Source organism: Pholis gunnellus (assembly GCF_910591455.1).
Source record: "Pholis gunnellus genome assembly, chromosome: 6".
Taxonomy (NCBI): Eukaryota; Metazoa; Chordata; class Actinopteri; order Perciformes; family Pholidae; genus Pholis; species Pholis gunnellus.
The window spans coordinates 8,178,864-8,200,946 of NC_136532.1; the positions used below are offsets into that span (position 1 = coordinate 8,178,864).

General features: G+C 41.6%; 1 protein-coding gene across 1 annotated transcript in view; it reads right to left on the minus strand.

The window, feature by feature from the left end:
- The window catches only part of ipo11 (importin 11), a 106,387-nt gene that overhangs the window by 55,278 nt on the left and 29,026 nt on the right, over positions 1-22,083 (minus strand). The window contains exons 11-16 of the mRNA XM_079161658.1: positions 20,947-21,099; positions 20,505-20,548; positions 18,471-18,561; positions 17,253-17,300; positions 14,956-15,061; positions 5,455-5,581 (exon numbers count right to left, since the gene is read on the minus strand). Coding sequence (XP_079017784.1) covers positions 5,455-5,581; positions 14,956-15,061; positions 17,253-17,300; positions 18,471-18,561; positions 20,505-20,548; positions 20,947-21,099 — 569 coding nt within the window. The remainder of the gene's footprint in view (positions 1-5,454; positions 5,582-14,955; positions 15,062-17,252; positions 17,301-18,470; positions 18,562-20,504; positions 20,549-20,946; positions 21,100-22,083) is intronic.

Below are 22,083 nucleotides of genomic sequence, written 5' to 3' on the forward strand. Positions count from 1 at the left end.
CTATATTTTACACTTTACTTCCCTTTTAGAGAGTAAATAAGATCTACGGCTACGCTTCCATGGAATATGGTATGAAATTGAGTCATTAAAAACACATTTATATGAACTATTTGCATAATCCATATGGAATCTGTGTAACTCCTTTATACAACAAATGTAACATGCTTGGTAATGTCCTCTCAACAAGGCAGAGACAAACTTATCCTCTCTCTAAGATGAACAGCATGGCAGAAATTTGCCAATTTATTCATAGACACGAAAGCCTCCTTCAAGTCATTGATAATCTCGATTTAAACAGACAAACTTGCCTAACTGCCCTCCATTTACAATCATTTTAAACACTCTTCCTATGTTGAAAGATGACGATGAGAAGGAAACAGTAAAATGTCCATTCAAGATAATAAATAGCTTTAAGTTGAGTAGACAGTTTGATTTAGAGATGTTCAAATTTCCAAAGTGATTGAAAGATAATAAAATACAGAATAATGTTTTAGTAATGCTGCATACGGCCTTGTTGGTAATTCAAACACTAATGAGAGAAACTGCATTTCAATTCCACAGTTAAGTGTCGAAGATAATAGATTGCTTGATGAAATACTCGGATGGATCTATTAAACACACACGCGCACGCACGCACGCACGCACGCACGCACGCACGCACGCACGCACACACACACACACAATGTCTGAAAATAACATCGGCTGCCTCACATCATTATTCAGTCTCAAACAGCAGGTTAGAACTGAATTTAAAAGTGATTAGAAGTTGAGTCACCTCACTGAATCCCAACAAGCCAAAGAAAAGCTTCAACTTGGCAACTCATTAAAAAGGTGCTAAATTCTAAAACAAGAACATTAATATAGCAGCAAACTACTATTTGCCACGTAAAGGTATAGTGCAGTCATGGCATTCTGAGCAGTGTCCGCTCATACAGCGGGTGAGAGCTGGTAACGCCGTCCCAGCCGGCATTGTCGCACAATCGTAGCGGAGTGGGTCAAAGTTTCATCGACTCGTAATAGACATCAAGCACAAAGACAAGAGAGAGAAAGCTAATTTTGGTATCCGAGACAAATTCTGACCTTAAGGAAAGGCCCATTACAATTCACAACTCCTAGTATTAATCCTAATAACCAATGCCAGTCAGCATAGTGCATTTACTGTACAGTAACTAAAAACATGACAGAGTGGGCTTATAATCATGAGGAATAAAATCCATATTTAGGACGCCTCAAAGCCTCCATACAGTCAAGGAAAAGTGAGCAGAAATGGGACAAACTGTTGACTGAAACATCACAGCTTGATGTCGTCAAAGCTGGCTTAACAGCCAATTCTTGAAAATATTACTGCCTCCCACTGGGAATGCAAATGCCCCGAAAACAGAAGGAGTTAAAATTGCCACGGAGCTCTTTTTTTTTTTTTTTTAGCCTTTACTTAGAAACTGTGAGCAAGAATCATAGCAGACTGCAGCTGTGAAGAAAGAAAAGGAGAATGTATTGGAGGAAATGAGGATAGAAAAACCGGCACAATAGAAGGCTGCAAGCAACTGGCATCTGTGATCTATGATTGGGCTCATGAACGTCATTGATGGATGCCAATAATCCGTCTCACATACAAAGCTCCCCACGGGGTGAGACGTTACCACAAAGACCTGATTATCTGCGTTTCTCTAGAAGCAGAGTCGGGGTTTCTGGCACGACTTCACCGACTTCCAGGGTGCACGGAGGATGGAACAAGTTTGAGGGATCAGAACCCCAGGGACACCTTAGTATTTAGAACAATTGTATTGTTCAGCACAAAGCGTTTCGGCTTGTGGCCTTAATCAGGGTCATTCAGAATGGAACGCATTGGTCCAAACAATAAAGTGGTTCTGTATGTATGTATGTATGTATGTATGTATGTATGTATGTATGTATGTATGTATGTATGTATGTATGTATGTATGTATGTATGTGTGTATACACACACACACACACACACACACACACACACACACACACACACACACACGCACCTCAACTGTCAAGTCAGCAGTCTTCCCCATGATTGTGTCGCCTACTGAACCAGACTGAGACCATTTAAAGGCTCAGGAAACCTTTGCAGGTGTTTTGAGTTCATCAGCTGATGTGAGTGTGACACCATGAGTCTACAATATTGAACTTATTCAAAACATTCTAATTTTCTGAGATACTGAATTTGGGGTTTTCATTAGCTGTAAGCCATAACCATCAAAATTAAAAGAAATAAAACGCTTGAAATATATCACCCTGTGTGTAATGAATCTATATAATATATGAGTTTCATTGAATTACTGAAATAAATTAACTTCTTGATGATATTCTAATTCATTGAGATGCACCTGTAAGTGTTTGTGGAGTCAAAGTATCTTTGATAATAAACTGTAATTAAAAAAGCATGTAAAACCAGTTGTAAATAAAGAAAAACACTAAAAACTAAACAATTTCTGAAAGCAAACCTATCGAAACTTTTTATTTTTGATTTCATAACATCTGGATTGTACCTTCGATCCATCCTCCGCCTTGCAAAACATACCGTCATTAGACTTGAATTAACACAAAACGCTGCAGACTCCTCAGGTGGAAAGAGCACAATATGTTTAGTTTAGCCACTTAAGGGTTCATTTAAAGACTCCACAAATCACATTTAAGGAACAGGAGTAATATTACACAGCTCATAACTCCCTACAAACACAAGTGTTGTTTAAGACGCCTAAATGGACGCCAGGCGATCAGGCTTTCTTCATTAAGGCACTAAACTCTGATATTATCTTTCTGGAGGCAGCCAGTTAGTATCTTTCATGACATGTTTTAAATTAGATATATTTAGTTTAAGATAAATTCATGGAACAGACTAATCTTTAATAAACATGGGGCTGGGGCAGTTACAAGAGAAGAAAAATATATTGAAAACAGGCAGGCAAGCTGCCACAGAGTCAGGGATTAGAGTTCTCTCTGCCACAGAAAAGCACATCCTTAATTAAGAGAGTTCTTATTATCGTTTTTAGGAAATCAAAGGCAACAGTTTAAACATCTTTTTGACATTAAATGATGTGATTCAGGTCACATAAACTGCAACCGAAAATCATTTAGCCCACACGGTCAATTGACCATTTCACTAAAACTACCACTCTACAGCTTCTCTTGTTGATTTATGCTTTCAGTGAAGTACAGAAACTGAAATGTCAGAGATAATTATAACTGATACCTCTGGGGGGGGGAACACTTTCCATCTAAACAAGAAGGCTATAGAAGAGCAATAGAGATATTGATAACCAATTGGACTGATAGATAGCAGTTTTTTTTCCATTAGCCCATTAAAAGTTTATGATCAATAATTCATTCTGCCCAAGAGGTTCTAATTGAACCAGACAATATTGATCAGGAGCCACGACGGGATTGATAAACTGGTCTGTGATCTAACAGCGAGCGTGTGTGAAGAAAGACCACTGAAGCTGTAAGAGTAGTAGTACTCTGTTGTTGTTGTTGTAGTAGTAGTACTCTGTACTGTACTGTGTTGATGTTGTTGTAGTAGTAGTACTCTGTTGTTGTTGTTGTAGTAGTAGTACTCTGTAATGTGTTGTTGTTGTTGTAGTAGTAGTACTCTGTACTGTACTGTGTTGTTGTTGTTGTAGTAGTAGTACTCTGTACTGTGTTGTTGTTGTTGTAGTAGTACTCTGTACTGTACTGTGTTGTTGTTGTTGTAGTAGTAGTACTCTGTACTGTACTGTGTTGATGTAGTAGTAGTAGTACTTTGTACTGTACTCTGTTGTTGTTGTTGTAGTAGTAGTAGTACTCTGTACTGTACTCTGTTGTTGTAGTAGTAGTACTCTGTACTGTACTCTGTTGTAGTAGTAGTAGTAGTAGTAGTAGTAGTAGTAGTAGTGGTGGTGGAAGTGTTGCTGTTCTTTGATGAGGATGCTGACAATGTTGATGTTGGTTACTCCATTCTTTTGTTTATGATGACAGGGTTGTGATGTTGTTTACATATGGTGGTTGACTTGTTCTTAATATCCATAACTTTTTCTTTTTTTTTTTAACAATTGATGTATTTATTTATATTAGTGATGTTGATCTTGATTGATGTCCCAATATTCAGCACTTTATTCTTTGATGGTAGCGGTAGTAAAGGAAATGATTGGTTTTATGGAATAATCTCCATATGCATGTGACTTCACTAAGGGGAAAAGAAAACCTAATGAGGAATATACAGTAATTGCCCACATTTAAACGTAATCAAAATAAAATCATATACTGGAGACCAATGTGACATCTAAGTTTGATAAAGAAGAAATGAGCCATTGAATGTGCAATTCCTAAGATGATAACTGGCTAATTGAATATAATATTACATACACAAGTTTAATTCCACTGTAGCCGCCTGCAAATCATTTTAAGATAAAGCCAAAGTAATAAAATGTGACCGACGTGACCGTGGCGTCGGGCTCCATTTCAATGCAATTGGCTGTGAAATCAAAATGAGGGTGCTACAGACCTATCTATACTACTTTACATCGTTAGTGTCACTATGTGTGCTGCTGTACCCTTAATTTAGACAAAGCACCCAGAATGGATGATGCATCATACATACCATAACTGGAGACATACAACTATTATTAATTAATATTAGGATGCCGCCATCCATCACATAAATAAGATCGGAGCACGGTGTTTGCGTGGGCTCTGCCATATGTGTATAATCATCTTGATTACATTATAATCTTGATTACATTATAATCACCTTCTATGTGCATTACAACAAAGAGGAATGCGACCACAGACGCACCTAAAAGCTTCTCCACACAGAGATGGATTATGAGGTAAAAGAGGCCATTAGACGCAGAGAGATTGAACCCAGCTACTCATAACGGTTCCATCTAATGGCGAGATTATTTTGAATTGCATTGTAAATAATGCATGGGTCTTTTCCACATCCCTTCATGTAAATTCTGTTAAAAGAAAACACATCAATCAAGTGCATGGCTCACGAGGCACGACACCCAAGGATGGCGAAATGCAATTTGAATGGAGGATGACGAGGCTATAATAATAGCCACTTTTCCACAAATAGGATCACACAGCAGTTCATCAAGGCCAAGGCTGATTAATGAGTAAATAAAAAGTTGAGCTTATTTAATCAAAACTATTCAAAGAAATGATCTCCGTAAAAGAGGACAAAGAAAATACAAAATAGTATGTTGACAGATCTGATGGCAAAACCGTTCCGCAATCGCCGACTAACTGTGTTTGACTTTGTTTGGAGATCGTCGGCAGCATAATAGCCGTGGTCCCAAGTTGTTAAGCTGAGAACTGTGTTCGTGTCGCTGACAGTGCACTTTCATTACGAATCAAATGTTTTCTGCTCCTCCAGCCAAAATAAGCAGTTTGCCTAAACATTTTTTTTAAAAAGACACTGACGGTTGCCTGTCGCTGCCTTACCACCAAGTCAGGATCCTGCATGAGGCTCAGGATGACCTCGTAGAGTAAAGGTCGAAGGTCAGACTTGAACTTGACAGAGATCCACTGTCCTATTAGCCAGATGACTCGTCGGCGAATCAACTTGTATCTGGAGAAGGAGGAAGGGAAGAGGAGTTAGTTCTGGTTGCAGAGAAATCCTTGAAAAAATGATTCTCTGCATTGCTATAATTTAGAGAAATTAGCCAGCTGGCTCTCTGCTTTTATCTCCACAATGTGGGTACAGTACTTATGGATCCATTAAAAAGAACTGGGCCAGCTATTGAAATGATGAAATCTGCCATTGCTTTTGGCTCATCCTGAAATAGCTTTTAGCAGTTGCTTATGTTTTGGTTGGAGACTGCAGTGTAATTTGTGGTCTGAGGGAGAGCAGCATATCGCTGTCCTTTTATTACACATATCCAATTTCAAGACTAATATGGTGGCATACACATTCACACCGAACTGTGTGTGGGTTAGATTAGAGTCTGCAGAGAGGTAGAGAGTTTACACAGAGAGCTGACACAAAACACATCCCGAAGGGACAAACGGAAGAAGAACTAGGCGAAGAGAGTGTTTTTGAAGAATGAGTGTGTTTTATGTTTATTTGTTTAAATGAATGCATGTCAGCAAAGACCGGTGGAAATGGTGACCTGTGACAGAAAAATTAAATACGGTAATCAGCCGAGTTCAAAAACTACAATGATCAAAACTCCACTGGGGCTGAGTGGTGAGTGATAGAAATTAAAATGCCATGCATGTCCCAAATGTGGGGCACTGCATGTTTGGGAACTGATAGATTTTCAACAGCTGTATCGGACAAGCAAGGAACGTCCCTCTGCATTTGCCTTTGTTCGTATCCGGGGATCGGCTTGACAGAGGAGAGCTGATGGAGGGTGGAAGGAAAGGAGAGAAGGAAAGGTAAAGGATGGGGATGGGGATGGGGATGGGGGGGGGGGTGACACTCCTGTTGGCTTCTTGTCAAATATCCACAGGGAATATTTGAATTAGAATATTCTGGGCCACCGTCCAGAAGATGCGGGACAACAGCATGACTCAGTACTTGGAGATGGGAAACAACTGTGTGTGTGTGTGTGTGTGTGTGTGTGTGTGTGTGTGTGTGTGTGTGTGTGTGTGTGTGTGTGTGTGTGTGTGTGTGTGTGTGTGTGTGTGTGTGTGTGTGTGTGTGTGTGTGTGTGTGTGTGTGTGGCCCGCAAGGAAAGAGAAAGAATGGTTTGTATATATAATCAAGCACAAAAGCATATTTTTGTGTTTCGTTTGGTTAATTGGTTTGAATGATTTCCCAATACCTTTCAAATAAACCTTTGCCAAAAAGCATTTGGAGAACTAAACCGTAGCCTGTAGAATACCTTTACTGACACCATTAAGCTAAATGCCATTTGGACTTGACTTCTCATCTTCTTAAAAAGCACAAGATAGCACTTGAACACTCAGGGGTTAAACTGCTCAGAAGCAGCGGACAATGCGAGGAGAATAAACCATCATCCAATTACTTTTATAGGAAAACAACGGCAGACACATTTGATTTTCTATAAGCTTTTATGGAGGCAGCAACATAGGATGGTTCCAACATGACTGAGCAGGTACGGCAGTGCCAGTGGACGATGGGCACGTTCCCAAAGCTCTCTCTATGTCCAGGTTCCAAACAACAGCTTGGCAACTAAATACTGACACTCGGATAACAAATCGGTGACTATACGAGAATAAATAATCAAATTACAGATTACTACTACAGGACGCTCCTGCATTTTGGTGTATTCTCAAAGGCAACAAATAAAAAGTTATTTTCATACATAGCGCAGTGAACAACTATTGGCAAATATGTTTGTTTAATGCAAGTTTAGACTTGATAAATAGCGACGATCGTCTGCCTTATTCCAAACAACATTGTAATCCGTGTGCCGATTATCCTTCATTCAATGTATCTGTTGAAGTGACTAAAGGATTAGTTTTCCCAACTCTGCCTGCAACATAATGGAGTGGTGAGTGTGTGTGCATGTCTGTGACTAACAAATACAAAACTATCGTTTCAGCTGGGGAGGGTACAGCTGGCAGAGTGGAAGAAGAGGATAGAAAGGCAGATGGACAGGCAGGTGGACAGGGGCACTCAGTCAAAGGTGAGACACGACTCATTCACACGAAAGCTGCTTCCTCCTCCGTAACTTCACACAGCCGTCAGGGAACCTGCTCATCTTCCTGGCAAACACGGGGGAAATCCATGTGGACCGAATACGAACTCAATCCAAAGCAGGATCCCAGTTGCACATTAACCTTAAAGAGGTAGACACATTCATTGTTCCTTCGCTTCTGCTCTGCAGGTATTGAGGTTTTTTAGGGCATTGTGTTGTAAAAATAAGTAGCTTGAAATGATTCAAGTCTAACGCTGTGTTCACACGACGAGCGACAAAACAGCAAAGTGTGGGCAGCTACTTCGTCGGTGAGTCGACTTTGAACGGTTGCTCAAGCGCTGGTTGATGTAGTTATCTTGTTAAATGGCAACGGAATGGAGCAGGGTGAAACAAAAACAGCATTGGTTTACGCTTCGACACATCACAGGAGCTCTGAAAACTTTGATTTGTGCCTGGCATTAGTTGTTAGCTTCATGTCACCGGCTTCCATTGAAAAAGGACTTGGAGAATGTTGCTGTGTCGCTGCATAGGTGTGTGCTAAAACCAAAACATGTGTGTTTACCACAGTAGTTAACGGTATTGCAAAATCCACGCGACGGTGATGAAACCAGTCTAGCACAAATAGTATGGTTATTTGTTTCTGTGGTCACCAGATTGTTTAAATGTCATGTGAATGGGAATGTGGATAAGTTAAACAGTTCTCAGACAGAGGATATGAAGACACACAGTCCGAGCTAACATCCATGAGTAAATAAAAAAAAGGTGGTGCAGTGCTGCTCTAAGGATTAGACTTCCACACTCCTGTGTAGCTTTTTTTATTGCGAGCAAATGGCGGTATACTCACTGGGACTTGAAGTCTATTCGCTTAATGGTGTCAACACCAGGTGAAAGACCTTGCGAGGCGCAATGGGAGCAGATGCAAGAGAAACGGAAGTAAACAGAGTTACACTGAAACTGGTACAACTGCAAGATTGGGGGGGGGGGGGGGGGGGGGTCACGAACCCAGCTGTGTGAAGAAGTCAGATTCATTCAGCTCGCCAATAAAGCCCAACGTGGTGCTTCTTTTTGCTCACATCTGACCCGTGTGAATATATCAAACTCAATTATGTTTGGAGTATAAAGCCAGCAGGAAAAACAACAACATCCCCAGTGGCAAGTGTTTGACAGCCCTTTATGCTGGCAGTCAGTAGAATGATTGAACGCACACTGTATCTGGCCGTCAGTCTGGGTGACACAAAAAGCTCATACGAGCTATTCTGGGACGTCAATATGAGTGATACTAATGGGGTGAGTGTGAGTGTTTTTTTTTTGTAATGCGTAAATGTGTGCTCAAAAAAGGACATGCAGTCATCTCTCCGCTCTCAGACATGACTCATCACAGCTACGACAAATGTTTTGGTTGAGGTACAGAAAGGAGGAAAAGATTGACAGCGATTTCAAATCTAAGTGCGCACAGATGTTTGTGTAGTCAGTGTGGCAATTTTATTTTTTTAATAAAAAGGAGCTTACTGACAGCCTGAGGCTCAGCCACAGGTGTTAAGTCACACACACACAATAGTGTCGCTGACAGATACGGTTATTAATATTTAGGCTGTTGCTGCGTCATATCAAGTGATACAGACAGACTTCTGCAGGGCTCAATGAAGCTATCGGAGCGCAGAACCAGCAGGCAAATAAGTAAACACACACACAGAGAAATCTGATTATTGCGTTCAAATTCAGAAACACACACACCTACACACCTACACACACACACACCCACACCCACACCCACACACACACACCTTATAAGTAGAGTGTGACATAGTGCTTTCTCCCTCCCACACACATGACTGCCTTTATCTCCCATTCACTCTTTAACACACTCCAGACATTCACACAGACACTGTGTTGGCCAGTCTCTCTTTCCGTCTCACACTCTCACCTGCGACCTCTCCTTATCACTTCATTTTTCTGTGTAGTTTTGGTCGCGTTCAGAACGCAAACTCGGTGGCCGTGCTGTAAACAGAAGGTTTATTGTTCAGGAACCGAGCGGGCACGGGTCGATGTTGCTAAGAACGTCTTACCTTGACTCTAAACTGCATCACACTGATCAGAGACCATTTAAATCAGTCAAGTGTGCCGCCTCAACCCTTGAGGACAGAAGGAAGGACACCTGGACATCAATCAGCCTGTCAACACTGGACCCCCACAGACGATTGATGTCCTGTAGTGCACCCGGCTCCCCATTTAGAGGCGCGCGAGTCCCCGGCTGACGGATTGTCCGACAGGTTTTCTGAGGTCCATGAGGTGATGGCGGGGCGGCCTACAGGTTCAACAAGACCCGCGGCAGTTGATGCTTCTCTTCTATATTTTGGTTATTTTTCTCCCCAAGGCAGAAGAGAGGCATGAAAAGCTGTGACGCGCGTTTGCAGTGTGGCCAGTGAAGCCATTTATTAGCCGAAAATGGAACAATTTGGGAGACTTTTTAAACTATAAAAAGAAAATCATAAAACTGCTATCTTAATAACTCTAGAACTGTATTATCCCGTGAGAAAACAGTCAATTTGCTACCCGTGCTAATATTGCCTGATTTTTTATGGAGATAAATGAGCACTTGCAACACAAGAATATCACACAATGTCCCAGGAATTGATTCAGAACCAGGACTGATGAGCGGAGGCTCTACATGACACCCTACCAGAGGGAAACAGCGTGATCACTGACCCAGACACTGAGAGGCAGGCAGCAGACAATCCTGCAGGTGTGAGAACAGTTCAAACCCCAGAGACGGTCAGGACAACATTAATTAAGCTGCTCTAATGCCACTGCTATCCTCATAACAACTTTACTTTGAGTTATTTTTTTCCCTCAAAATGGTACCTCTCTTGCTTAGCATATTGTTGTGAATGTTAGATATTTTATTGTTCTGTATGATGTAAATCAACGTCTGAACGAGCGAGCTGTATTAAACGCTCCAACAGCCGATGCCCAGAGGGCCGAGGACGGCGGGCGAGGCAGCGGGATCTGAGAATACTCTGGTCACAGCGACAAATGTGCACCAGGCGAGGGGTGTCGGCCAGAAAATCTGCTTTGAATGTGGCTTCTGGCAGATGCCAATGTAATTACTGTCCTTCTGCTTCTCGTGAGATATTGCCAAGTTGGGGGGAAATATTTCAGCCACGTCGCTTCACGGTGTTGCAGAACTATATGAGATCAAGGCAGACTGGCAAGACTTTAAGACCAAGATGACAGAGGTAGGATGAAAACAAATACTCTTGGATAATCACTGTTCAAGTCTGAAAAGCAGCTCTCTGTCTGGTTCAGTGCACCGACCAGGACACGTTTTTTTGTACTCGCCTTTAGGGGACTTGTGGGCCACATTAGATATAAGAAAACTATAATTTTATTATTGTGCGATTATTTACTCAGTGACTTTGGAAACGTCGTGCATTTAGAAAGAACGTTTTAGAGCCGTATGCATCAACCTGGTGCACTTTAACAATGTGTTGCCCTAATGAGCAATTTAATCACATTAACACGTTGGTTGTATGGAAATGAATGGTGATGACATGGCAAAAAAAAAAAGTCCCACCCACAGAGTATGGTAAATGAGACGGGGGCCCGTGTTTTAGGACCGGTCACGTGGATTGACTCGGTCTACAGCCGGATGCAGTGAGCTCCGGAATCGCTAACCTGAGCTCACTTTTTAGAGTTCGGCTTTTTCTTAATTATTTTATCCGTTACATAAACTTTATAAATAAAGTTATTATAAAGTTGTTATTATGCGAGGAAGACAAAACTAACGATCATCGAGAAAGACCTTTAATTTGCTCCGTTGATCGCTTGTGTTTGTACACAATAATAAACCCTAACTGCACTTTGAACAACAATAAGTGCTTAAGTCTCCTTTTTATACGACTCACAAACATGAATACAATACATTCGTCTGGGAAAAAGTGCTCTGCTACCAGCGCATTAAACAGTTTGTTTACCTACAAACTTTGGTCTAGTTAGGTGCCGGCGTGACACTCTGGCAGCAGCTGTCAATCAAACATAGACACGCCCCTACAGCCAGCTGACCAATAAAGGAGCATTTTAGATTTTCTCCCCCAAAGACCTTTTTTCCTCCTTTAAATAATTTAAAAAAAAAGTAAAAATGCATTTAAAAAAATATAATACATTGACACTTTTGACTACAAAACGGGACGACTAAATGCGATTTCATTTGGACTTTAAAATGTTATCGAACATACAGAAAACAAATTGTAAAAAGAGGATTATCCTTTTGGTGCCAGGAAAGACGATTTGAAGACTGCACATTGTGGCATTTCCCTGAATGTACCAGAGCACAAAACACTTAAAAATAGAGATAAGTCAGCTGGCACAGGCCATCTCAAGAAACCACAAGTCTACAATACAACACTTAAAGGCCTGATACCCACAAATCCCTGATAGCAATCCACCAGAACACCTTTGGAATGAACTTGAAAGCAGCATCAGTAAAAATAATTAAAAAAAGACTCTCCACATATAAACCTAAAGCAGTGACGTCACTGCCACAAACTGGGACTGATCTTTCCATCGTAGAATGGAACAGGGATTTGTAACGCTGTGGTCACCGGGTGAATACACCGTGTACATATATGTGTAGTTCAGTTTCCCAACAAATGAAATAGAGCTGCAGAGCCTCCAAATCGTGTGTTTGTGTATGGATTGCAGCATATGGGCTGGAAACATTGTGTTTGAGAGGAACAAGGCTGGACGACGTGTTGGGCTGGATGCGAGGTCGCTGGGTCATTTGTTTACTGGGTGAAGGTGCCTTTTACACACAGAGACTTGAGTTGTGTTGAGATCAATAACAGCAACACAGTTTATTCTCTGTATGATTGGGTTCCCTTTACGGACATCGATCGAGTGATGTCAGAATTCTTTACGGGATCATATATCTGACCAGTAGGGATTATTTTTGGGTCAAATGTCTGAAGTATATCCTTGTGAGTAATGCATTCCACTGGGAGTTCAGAATGAGATATTGAATCGTGACAGGATGTTAAACACGATGACATACTGACAGCGTGATGACAGGCGCGCAAAAGGCAAACATATGTCGGAAACTCCACTCATCATCTCTAACACTGAATAATAAGCCATGCTCAATCTACATTCCCACTGCAGAGGCCTCTTGAAAACACTGAACATCTCAGGTCTGTATGAGAAACAGCCTGATTCAGCACCCCACAGCAGAGCAATCAATGAGAGTTGAAAGGTTTATCTCCTGTCATTTACACAACCGACCTAAAGACAATCCTCTTAGCACCAAGCAATAGGTTATCACACAAGGACCTCTCTGTTGCTTTAAAATACATTATTTGGCAGTTAATGGATAACGATTGAGTTATCTTTTAATGAATTTCAATGGAGAGACTAAAACCAACAATGTGTTTATCTTGCAAACATCTATTAACTGTTTCGCCACTGGCTGCCTGGAGCCAGACTGTTGCCATCAACACGGCAAGTGCATTTTAACTACACAACTACATTTGTGATCACTTTTGACAGTAGGCTCTTTAGCGGGAAGACATCTTCTTCAGGACTGTGCTTCCACGTTTACACTGCTTTGCTAGTTAACAAGCTATGGAATTATAATTAATACAAAATGTGTGAATTTGCAATTTTTTATCAACAGCGGAAGAAGAGAAATTGTGGGAAAAAGAGGATCTTGAGTCTGAGTCAACAGTTTTTTTATTGTGATTATTGATTCACTGTCCATTTGTTAAGTTCTCTATTCGTATCCATTTGTTATTGGGGGAGCAGAATTAATAAATGCACTTGTGTGTTTGCACTATTGTGTGTTAGAGCACAAGAAACAGAGGTGGTGTTTGTGCCGTTTGCTTCTTTGGTTTTATTTCTGTACTTGTTCTATTCATGAAGCCCCTACTTTAAGTGGAGGCCTTACTGACATTCCTAGTCACGGTGACTCGATGAGCTCAGTTTGTTCAAACACATAAAATCAACTATATCAACATTTTTGAACATCAAAGAGGAAAACATGAGCTTGGAGGTGAGGCGAACTTGAAAAAGACCAAAGCCAAAAGGAACCAGGTACAAAGTGGAGGCGATATTCGCACCTGCTCTGTGTGGGAGCAGAGCCGCGCTGACGTCAGCAGTAACCTGAGTGGCCAACCTTTAGAGCGCTGCTGGGCTTTTTGTTTTGATTATCTTGGCGTATGCGTGAGCAGGGCACTTCTTTGTTCCCCACATCGCTGTCAACACCCCCCCCCCCCCCTGGAAACTCTCCCTCTTTCCCATCATTTTAGACGCGGTCATCGGTCAGCTCACTCTTTATTCTTACTGCACCTGACTGTCTTTACACCCATGATGAGGTTTGTAGACTTTGTATTACTGTTTTTCCACGTTTGAGTAGCTCGTTATGATGGTGATACGTCGGCGCTAAGTACGTTTGACTGCTGCTGGAGTGATTGGTTAAGTATAAGCAGCAGTTGTTAATGTGACCATAACGGACATCGACTCCAAGCATCAGTGGGCTACTTACGAGCCTTTTGGCATGCATTGACTGTGCTGCTGACAGTAATCAATAGCTGGAAAAGAAGTTAATAGTCAATTAGCCTGAGTTACACTGACAGGAATGTGTTACCTAAGCAATGCATCAGACGCCACTAATGTCTGAACGTGAGCTCGCATACAGTAAAACAAACTAACTGCCTAGCGGGCTCAGGTCTCATCAGTATTGCCTCAATAACATTAGTAAGGCAAAATGAGATGCACTCAAGAGTAATAAAGAACACCTGAACAGTTCAAATCAATAACCATACAATATAAACCTTCCTTAGGGAAGGCTATCGCATTACATTTTTGTTGAGGCTCGTATCAGATGAGGTTATTATTTACAACGTGACAGTCTTGGCATGAAAAACAACATTAAGATGCGTATTCGGTCCGTGTCTCTCCCACCTCGAGCTGGTATCTGATCTTGAGTAAAAGTTTTAGGATTCCTTAGTTTGTGAAGATAAAATATCATGATAGCAAATGAAATGAAAGATGCTGAGGGGCGGCTAAGGCTCAGGTGGAGGAGCGGGTCGCAACTACGCCGGCTCCTCCAGTCCGCATGTTGAAGTGCCCTTGGGCAACATATACTGACCGCGCCATCGGTGTGTCCTGATGAGCAGTTTGGCACCTTGTAAGTTTGGCATCAGTGTATTGTTGTGCGTGTGAATTGGTGAATGTTGACATGAAGCGTAAAGCTCGTTGAGTGGTCGGATGACTATAAAAGGCGCAATGTAAATCCATTTATAATCAAAATGTGTGAACGTTTCAAAAGAAATGCGAACACTACCTGTGATGGCCGACTTGCAGCTCCCCAAGAAGCTGATTCTTGAACCACTGGTCAAAGTCGACGTTGTCAAAGAGCTCATAAGCGGCCAGTCCCACTGCGTTGTATACTGAGGACAAAACAACCACAACAAGAGTCACAACATTACTATCATTTAGTCACAGTATCCACAGTAGCACTGGGAATACTGAACCTCTAAAAGGTGCAGTAAACAAACAGAATATGAGCAGATGCGGGAGAGATTAAAAAAAGACGGCTTATGGTTCCGAAATGAGCCGCAGAACACTAAAACGTAATTCATTCATGTTATTGGCTTAAAGGAAATCTCTGTATTTTGCCCCAACAGGACCTTCAGGTTTGAGAGTCTAATGCTTTTAAGCACACAATGCCTCACTTGACAGGTCTCATTTCAATATTTAAAGTTTGATTGTTTTATGTGGGTTCAACTGCAAAAATGCAATTTAAAAAAAATTGAATTTGCTGTAGGACTGTTGGCCGCTGAAAAGCTGATGCTGAACTGCAATGCTTGATGAACAGCCAAGAGCTAAAACATTGCATTGATCAAATAGCCGAAAGTTGGACTGTATTGCTTCATGTATAGCTGGGAGCTGAACAGCTAAACTTTGCATGAAAGTACGAAGAGTTGAAATGATAGGAAAGGGATAAAGGCGGCAAATATAAAGTGTAAGCCATGAAAGGGGTTTAAATGAGCCTTATAGAGTAAAAAGGAGTTTCCGTGTCATTCAAAAGCCTTCGTTTGAATGAGGGTGAACCATCAGGTCTCATCGTACAAACACGGCAGTCCACCCCAGAGACCCTGATAGGCTCCTGTTACCTTGGGGCTACTTCTATACAGTTCAATAAAAGATGAGATCAGAAAACAGATGAGAACAATAAGATATGGACAGATAAAGGGACAGAGGCCATACAAGTGGAAGAGATGCTTCCTGTTACTATTTTTATTTCATCTTTAATAGTAATGAATTCTGAGAGGAGGGAGGGAAGAGAGGAGAAAACAAAGCTTTGACGGGTTACTATTTAAAAGCTTAATAAAACCGACAGGAAATGTGTAACCAACATGCATTTTTCTTTTGCTTCCCTGCTTTCTTGGAGAGAGTCTCGTATTAGTTGTAACGGACACAGTTTAGCTTCTCTTTGAGGTCAAAAGCATGGCTATTTTCTGGTCTACAGCTCTGCTATAATATTCTAAATGAGATTCGATTGTGTTCTAGTTGTCCAAAAGGGCCTCTCAGAGGGCTAAATGTACAGAAATACACTTATGTTCTAATGTACAATATCTTAGAAAGAGGAAGTTAATTCTGCTGTCAGTGCAGCATTAAAATGACAAATACCAGAGATACAAAAAGTCTGTAAACACCTCGTGGATGTTTATCCTTGGTTGAATGCCAGTTAGCAGCATTTGTCATCTATAAAAGGATCTGAGCAGGTGGTCTTGTTTTTGTCTTTTAGCAAATATGGCCGTCACATAGCACTGTCTATTATATATGACAAATGTCTTTACAGCATATAGGTTGGCTTAATGTGGTTGTTACGGTCTTCAGCTCATTGAAGCGCGCTCAGTTCTATGTTCGGCTGAACCCGCTATGTACGGCAGAATAATTAAGGTCATAGTCTGTAAGTGAACTAGCACCATTACAATTATTGACTAATTAACAAATCAGCACCTGCTGTTATTAAGTGGCACTCTGGCGCTTCAACCAGCTTTAGCTCTCACAGTCAGAATTATACATCACTGCTGCTGCCACAGCACAGCTTCATCATCCAGTCACGTCTGCAGGTTCATCAACACACTCTCTGTGGGCATCCGGCTTTAACAGAGGCCCTAATAGCGGGCAATCCCAACTGCCTGTGATTTAGTTGTGTATGCCATAAAACCACCAGAGAGGCAGCCCTGACCTGCCACAGAGTTATAAATACTAACAGGAAGCAGAGAGGGTGTGAGGCAGAGGAAAGAGGGGGGAAACAAGATGTCCATGGCCATGAGAGAGCAGTATAGCAAGAATGGATTACATTATGAAAATGCAACCATAAGGGAATCACTTGGTACTGTTATTATTGTCATGTCGTGATTCAGACTTTATATCTTAGTCTGAAATGATTGGTATGCGTCCTGTGACTCTCTTTATTCAAATCTCAATTTAATCATCTCCATCTGTTGTTTGATATTGTTTGGGATAGTGGTTGGAGAATTTTAATAACATTCACATTTGGTCTTTCAGATAAAATAGTCATTTTTAGCAGAATCAGCCATTAAATACACCCGGTATGCTTTGACTTACCGGAATCCTTCATCAGCAACTGAGCCGAGTCGTCCACATTGGTTGGGCCTGCAAAGACGGACACATAATCTGGGTTACTTTATGGATTATCGTAACATGCATGCCGCCCAAAAGTTTGTCAAGGGTAACGATCTGTATGATTTGATGACCACATCATATCACAGATGCAACTTAAAACGGCCTGGACTTCACCATATCAGTCTCAATCACTTCCCTGGTCTGTACCCTCGCTCTCTATTAGTCCTTGATGTGTACTCAGTTCTGGAAAATCAATAGCTGCCTCCCTTCAACCATAGAATTACACCAATCTGCCGCCTTCCTTGCTCCAGCAGAACCCATTTCCAATCTGTCACTTCGGCGCCTAATTTAGCAACAGAACAAGAACTACATGCCAGTGCCACCAGGGGACCAGTGGCAGTTTGTGTGTGTGTGTGTGTGTGTGTGTGTGTGTGTGTGTGTGTGTGTGTGTGTGTGTGTGTGTGTGTGTGTGTGTGTGTGTGTGTGTGTGTGTGTGTGTGTGTGTGTGTGTGTCTGACTAGAGAACTGTGAGTGGTTTTAATGATGGAGGGTTGTCAACAGGGATCTTGAAGGTGGTGTCAAGCCTATAGCTTGAATGCTATTCATACTGGGACTGCTAAAAGCAACGTGAACAAAGATTCGCCCTTTACCGTTTCCTGACGCATGAAATATGTATCACTTTTCTGAGGCAAGGCTATAATCCATGAGGGGAATGGAGTCGGACTCTCTGAAGCCCATTACGTATTACAGGGAAACCGAGGCATACCATGTGTGCAGTGCAAGGCAAGTATATCGGTACAGCATCTTTCAAGGCCATTTACAGCACTTTGCATATTCTGAATAACGCATTGAGACAACACTGAAATTAATTAAATATTAAAATGTGATGAAGTAGATTGAAAAAAACATATTTTAATGACGTCATTGGGGTGGACAAGAATTTAAAAGACCACTCGGTGTAACACAATCAAATCCAACAGGACCAAACAGCCTCCAAAACCACCACATCATTGAATCTACACAGATTTAACATGAACTGAACTTTATAACTAAGATTTAATGCAGGGCATTTGAAAGCAATAGTTTTAGCTCGGTGTACCTAATAAACTGGCAATGAATACATGTTTGGAGGGTTTGCCAAAAAGAGAGCAGACTTTGCTTTTGGCAAGAAATAATATTTGAAATTGACATTTAACTGACCCTGGAGAGTCTGAACCATGTCCAGCAGCACCGGTATCAGTGTCTGGTTGTAGCTGTGGAAGATATCCAGGAACAATACTTCTGCAGAGGGCTGAAGAGAGGAAAGAGCAGAGGGGATGGTTAATCAGCAGAATTGGTGGTACACTGTATGCGGTAGTCATCACAAGCATTCATTTAGTATTTTCTCCCAGCTCTCCTCATTGTGAGCGGCCCGCTTTGGGCACTCAGTGGTGGTGAGAGGAAAAAAAAAATCCCATGAACAAGGGATGTCAGTGCACACCATCTATATACACAAAGGACATTTTATACAAAGAGGCTCATGCACAAACACAGACAAACAAAGGCAAACACTGCCTCTAGCTCCCGGTTCAATAAAAAGTCAATGCGAAGGGGATCTTTGTTTGTGTGTGCTCAAATAGAGAAATGGTTGTCTCCCCGCCTTCAAGTAGTTTATTGGTTTTAGACATCACCAGGAAATCCATCTCAAATAAAGCTGCAAGAAATCTGACAACATGGGCTGAGCCAACATATTAATACATGCTGCGTACTCTACAGTGGATTTGTACGTGACATCTCACAGTATGTACCGTCGGTATGACCTTCCCACCCGGGTGGCAGTGGGTCAGATGACACTTCTAAAAGGCCACTCCAGCCTCCAACAGGTTTAAGACCAACACAAACCCTTAGATAGACAGACAGCTGGTGAAATGGACAGGGGAAGGTCATCTATAATCAGCCATTAGGACTGGTGACTATGGAAGGAATAGATGGATAGTGACATTTGATCAATAAACCATCCTGAGCACCGCAATGCGCCAACACGAAGGTCAAAACAGGGCGGACACGATGTTCGGACAAAATATAAACGTAAATCCGCCCCTTCTTTGTGTGGATCTGCAGAGACGTTGACGTGTCTCATTGCAAACCTCGAGCTTTAGGGAATGTGATCACTTCTCCGTTACTAATTCCATGCATAGTCTGAACTAAATACTTAAGTGTGTGAGAAAGCAACATGTACCACAACAGAGTACTATTTAAAACTCCTGCGCCACTTCACTACAGTTTAAAAATAAATCCCTTTTAATAGGGCTGCTGGTGTTTCTAGCTTTAAAATTGTTTATCCGCCAACACTGACCAACAAAAAGCTGATGCAAGAAAAAGCAAAAAAAGTTTTTTAGAAACAGCTCAGTGTCTTCTCTTGAGAATTCTAACTGTGAAGTAATTGATACTAACGAGCTCTGAAAGACTGTATTGCCACCATTTATTTGCTGCCTGAAGTGTGCTTTGAATAAACAAGAACTTTTACAACAATCAATGATTTAATGCTCTACTGTACTCAAAACAATGTTTGTCATGGATAGGTGGATAGATGGGGCTCAACACAAAGAGAGAAGGGGAGAGAAACGAGGGAGAGACAGAAAATAACATGACTTGAATCAGCGATTACGTCATGAAGCTAAAGACGAGTCACTGCCAACGAACAAGACACAGAGAGCAGATCGAAAGCCCGGGGGACCACTAGCTGTTTTATGATCCCGCAACGTGTACAACCTGCTCTCTGCCATCACATAAAATACTTTTAATGTTTAAAATAAATATAGCACAATCTAAAAAAAAAACATTTGTATTATCGCAATTCCAATATCTTCTGCTGTTATGGTTCTTTCAGTTACATGTTTATGGTTGGAAGGGTGACACTTTGATTTTTTTCTTGCAAAATTATAACTTTAATACTAGGCTAAAAGGCAAACGAGACATTTTGGTTGAAACACAGGGGACATATTAGGTGTATTTTAAACAACATTCCTCTTCTCACAGTTCGTAGATGCTGTCAAGCAGGTGGTACCAGAGAGGACATGCTGCTGTAAATCTCTTTTGTAGGAACGGTTCAGGACTGTGTGTACAACCATCATCACTTGGCACTTACAAAAACAACAGTACTAAAAAACATGGAGGACCTCTGTCTGAGTTCTTGTTCCCCTCTCTTATCAGGTGACTAATGTAGTTTTGTATTGTGCATGTGTGTTTACTTACCCGTAGACTGTATTTCCAAGAGTCACCACCTGTTTCTTCAACAGCTAGAAGAAGAGAAGAGGTGTGAGGGCTGCTGTCCCATGTAGAGCATAATCTGTGTCTAAAACTTTATTCTGAGATGACATGGTGCAAGCCATTGAAAATAATGATTGTCAGCTTTCCGTGTGTGTGGATGGTTGATGTTGGGTGAAAGTTGTATGAAAAGCATTATTTATATGTTCAGCACCTCTAACCTCAATGCAGGAATACAGCATCACCACGACACAATAAAGTCGGGTAAAGCCTGCATCCAGGGCGACATTGCTGACTACACAGATTCTAGAATTGGCCAATCCTCACTATTCTGGACTTCCCAGGCACACGCCTGTTAACTGCCGGTCTGCAGGCCCAGATAAGTCTGCACATTTGGATTCAGCCTGCGTGTCTGAGGATGTGCTATTACCAAAGCTCTCGGGGTCCTCTTCCCACATTGCCAGCTCTTCCTCTGTGAGAAGGAAGTAGTGTGAGACGAGCCGGCGTCCAATCTCTGTCAGCGTGGGGTGTGTGAAGAATGCCGTCTTGATCTTGTGAGCTTCCAGACTCTCTGGTTTACTGTCTGAGGGCGGCAGGGTGCGGGGAGAGGGGGAAAGAGAAAAAATGAGGCAAGAAATATGTTTTATTATCTTTAAACAAGAAGTCTACAGAGCTACAGAGTCTACTTCAGAGCTTTCAATCTAATTTCTGGAGGATTAATCTTCTGCAGTCTACATGCTAACTTTAAAATTATACATTTTATAATAATTTGTAATTAAAATAACTTTCACCTCTGTTGCTCATTTTTACTTTCGATTAAAAAGAATTTTCATTTCAACAGTCAAAATGCATTAAGGAAAAAATGCCGATATAAAGCAAACAAAACATTTGACTTTACTTCCAGACCCAAACCAACAGATTGCATTCTGTTAAACTTTCAAACCTCCACTTTACCTGTGGCCCCTGACCTCCACGTCACTACTCTTCGCACAGTATTGAGCATCCTGTCCGAATGCTCTCAGACACTCACGGGTCCTCCTGTCAGTCCATCTGACTGACAGCACGGGCCTAATGAATAAGTCAGATGGCTGCTCTGAGCTCAGTCAGTCAAGGCTCAACTTTCCCTTTAGCTCCATCTACTACTGCTCCTCAAAATACTTTGTTTTCCCGTTTACAAATTGGAAAGGGAATGGTAACCTGAAGTCCAACTTAACTCCGCCGCCACGGCACACTCGAACCTTCGAATGACACCAAAGCATTAGCACAAGAACCCTAAAAAAACGTGGCTCTGCTCTCTGTCGACTAACGATTGCTTAGGAGAAAGAGCTTCAATGCAGGCACACCAAAGACGGTACGAGCTGGCAGAACAAAGAGAGTGCTGTGCTCCATGGCTAATGAGGCACTGGAGGCCTCCGTCAGCTTGAAATAAACATGGTGAGGTACCAATGATGGCATTACAGCGTAGTGTTTTTCAAAACACCGTCAGTGATCTGCTTTGAAGAGCTAGTGTCTCTTTCTGATGATGATTGTCTGACTTTCACTTCTTCTCATTTAAATATGCAGCTTT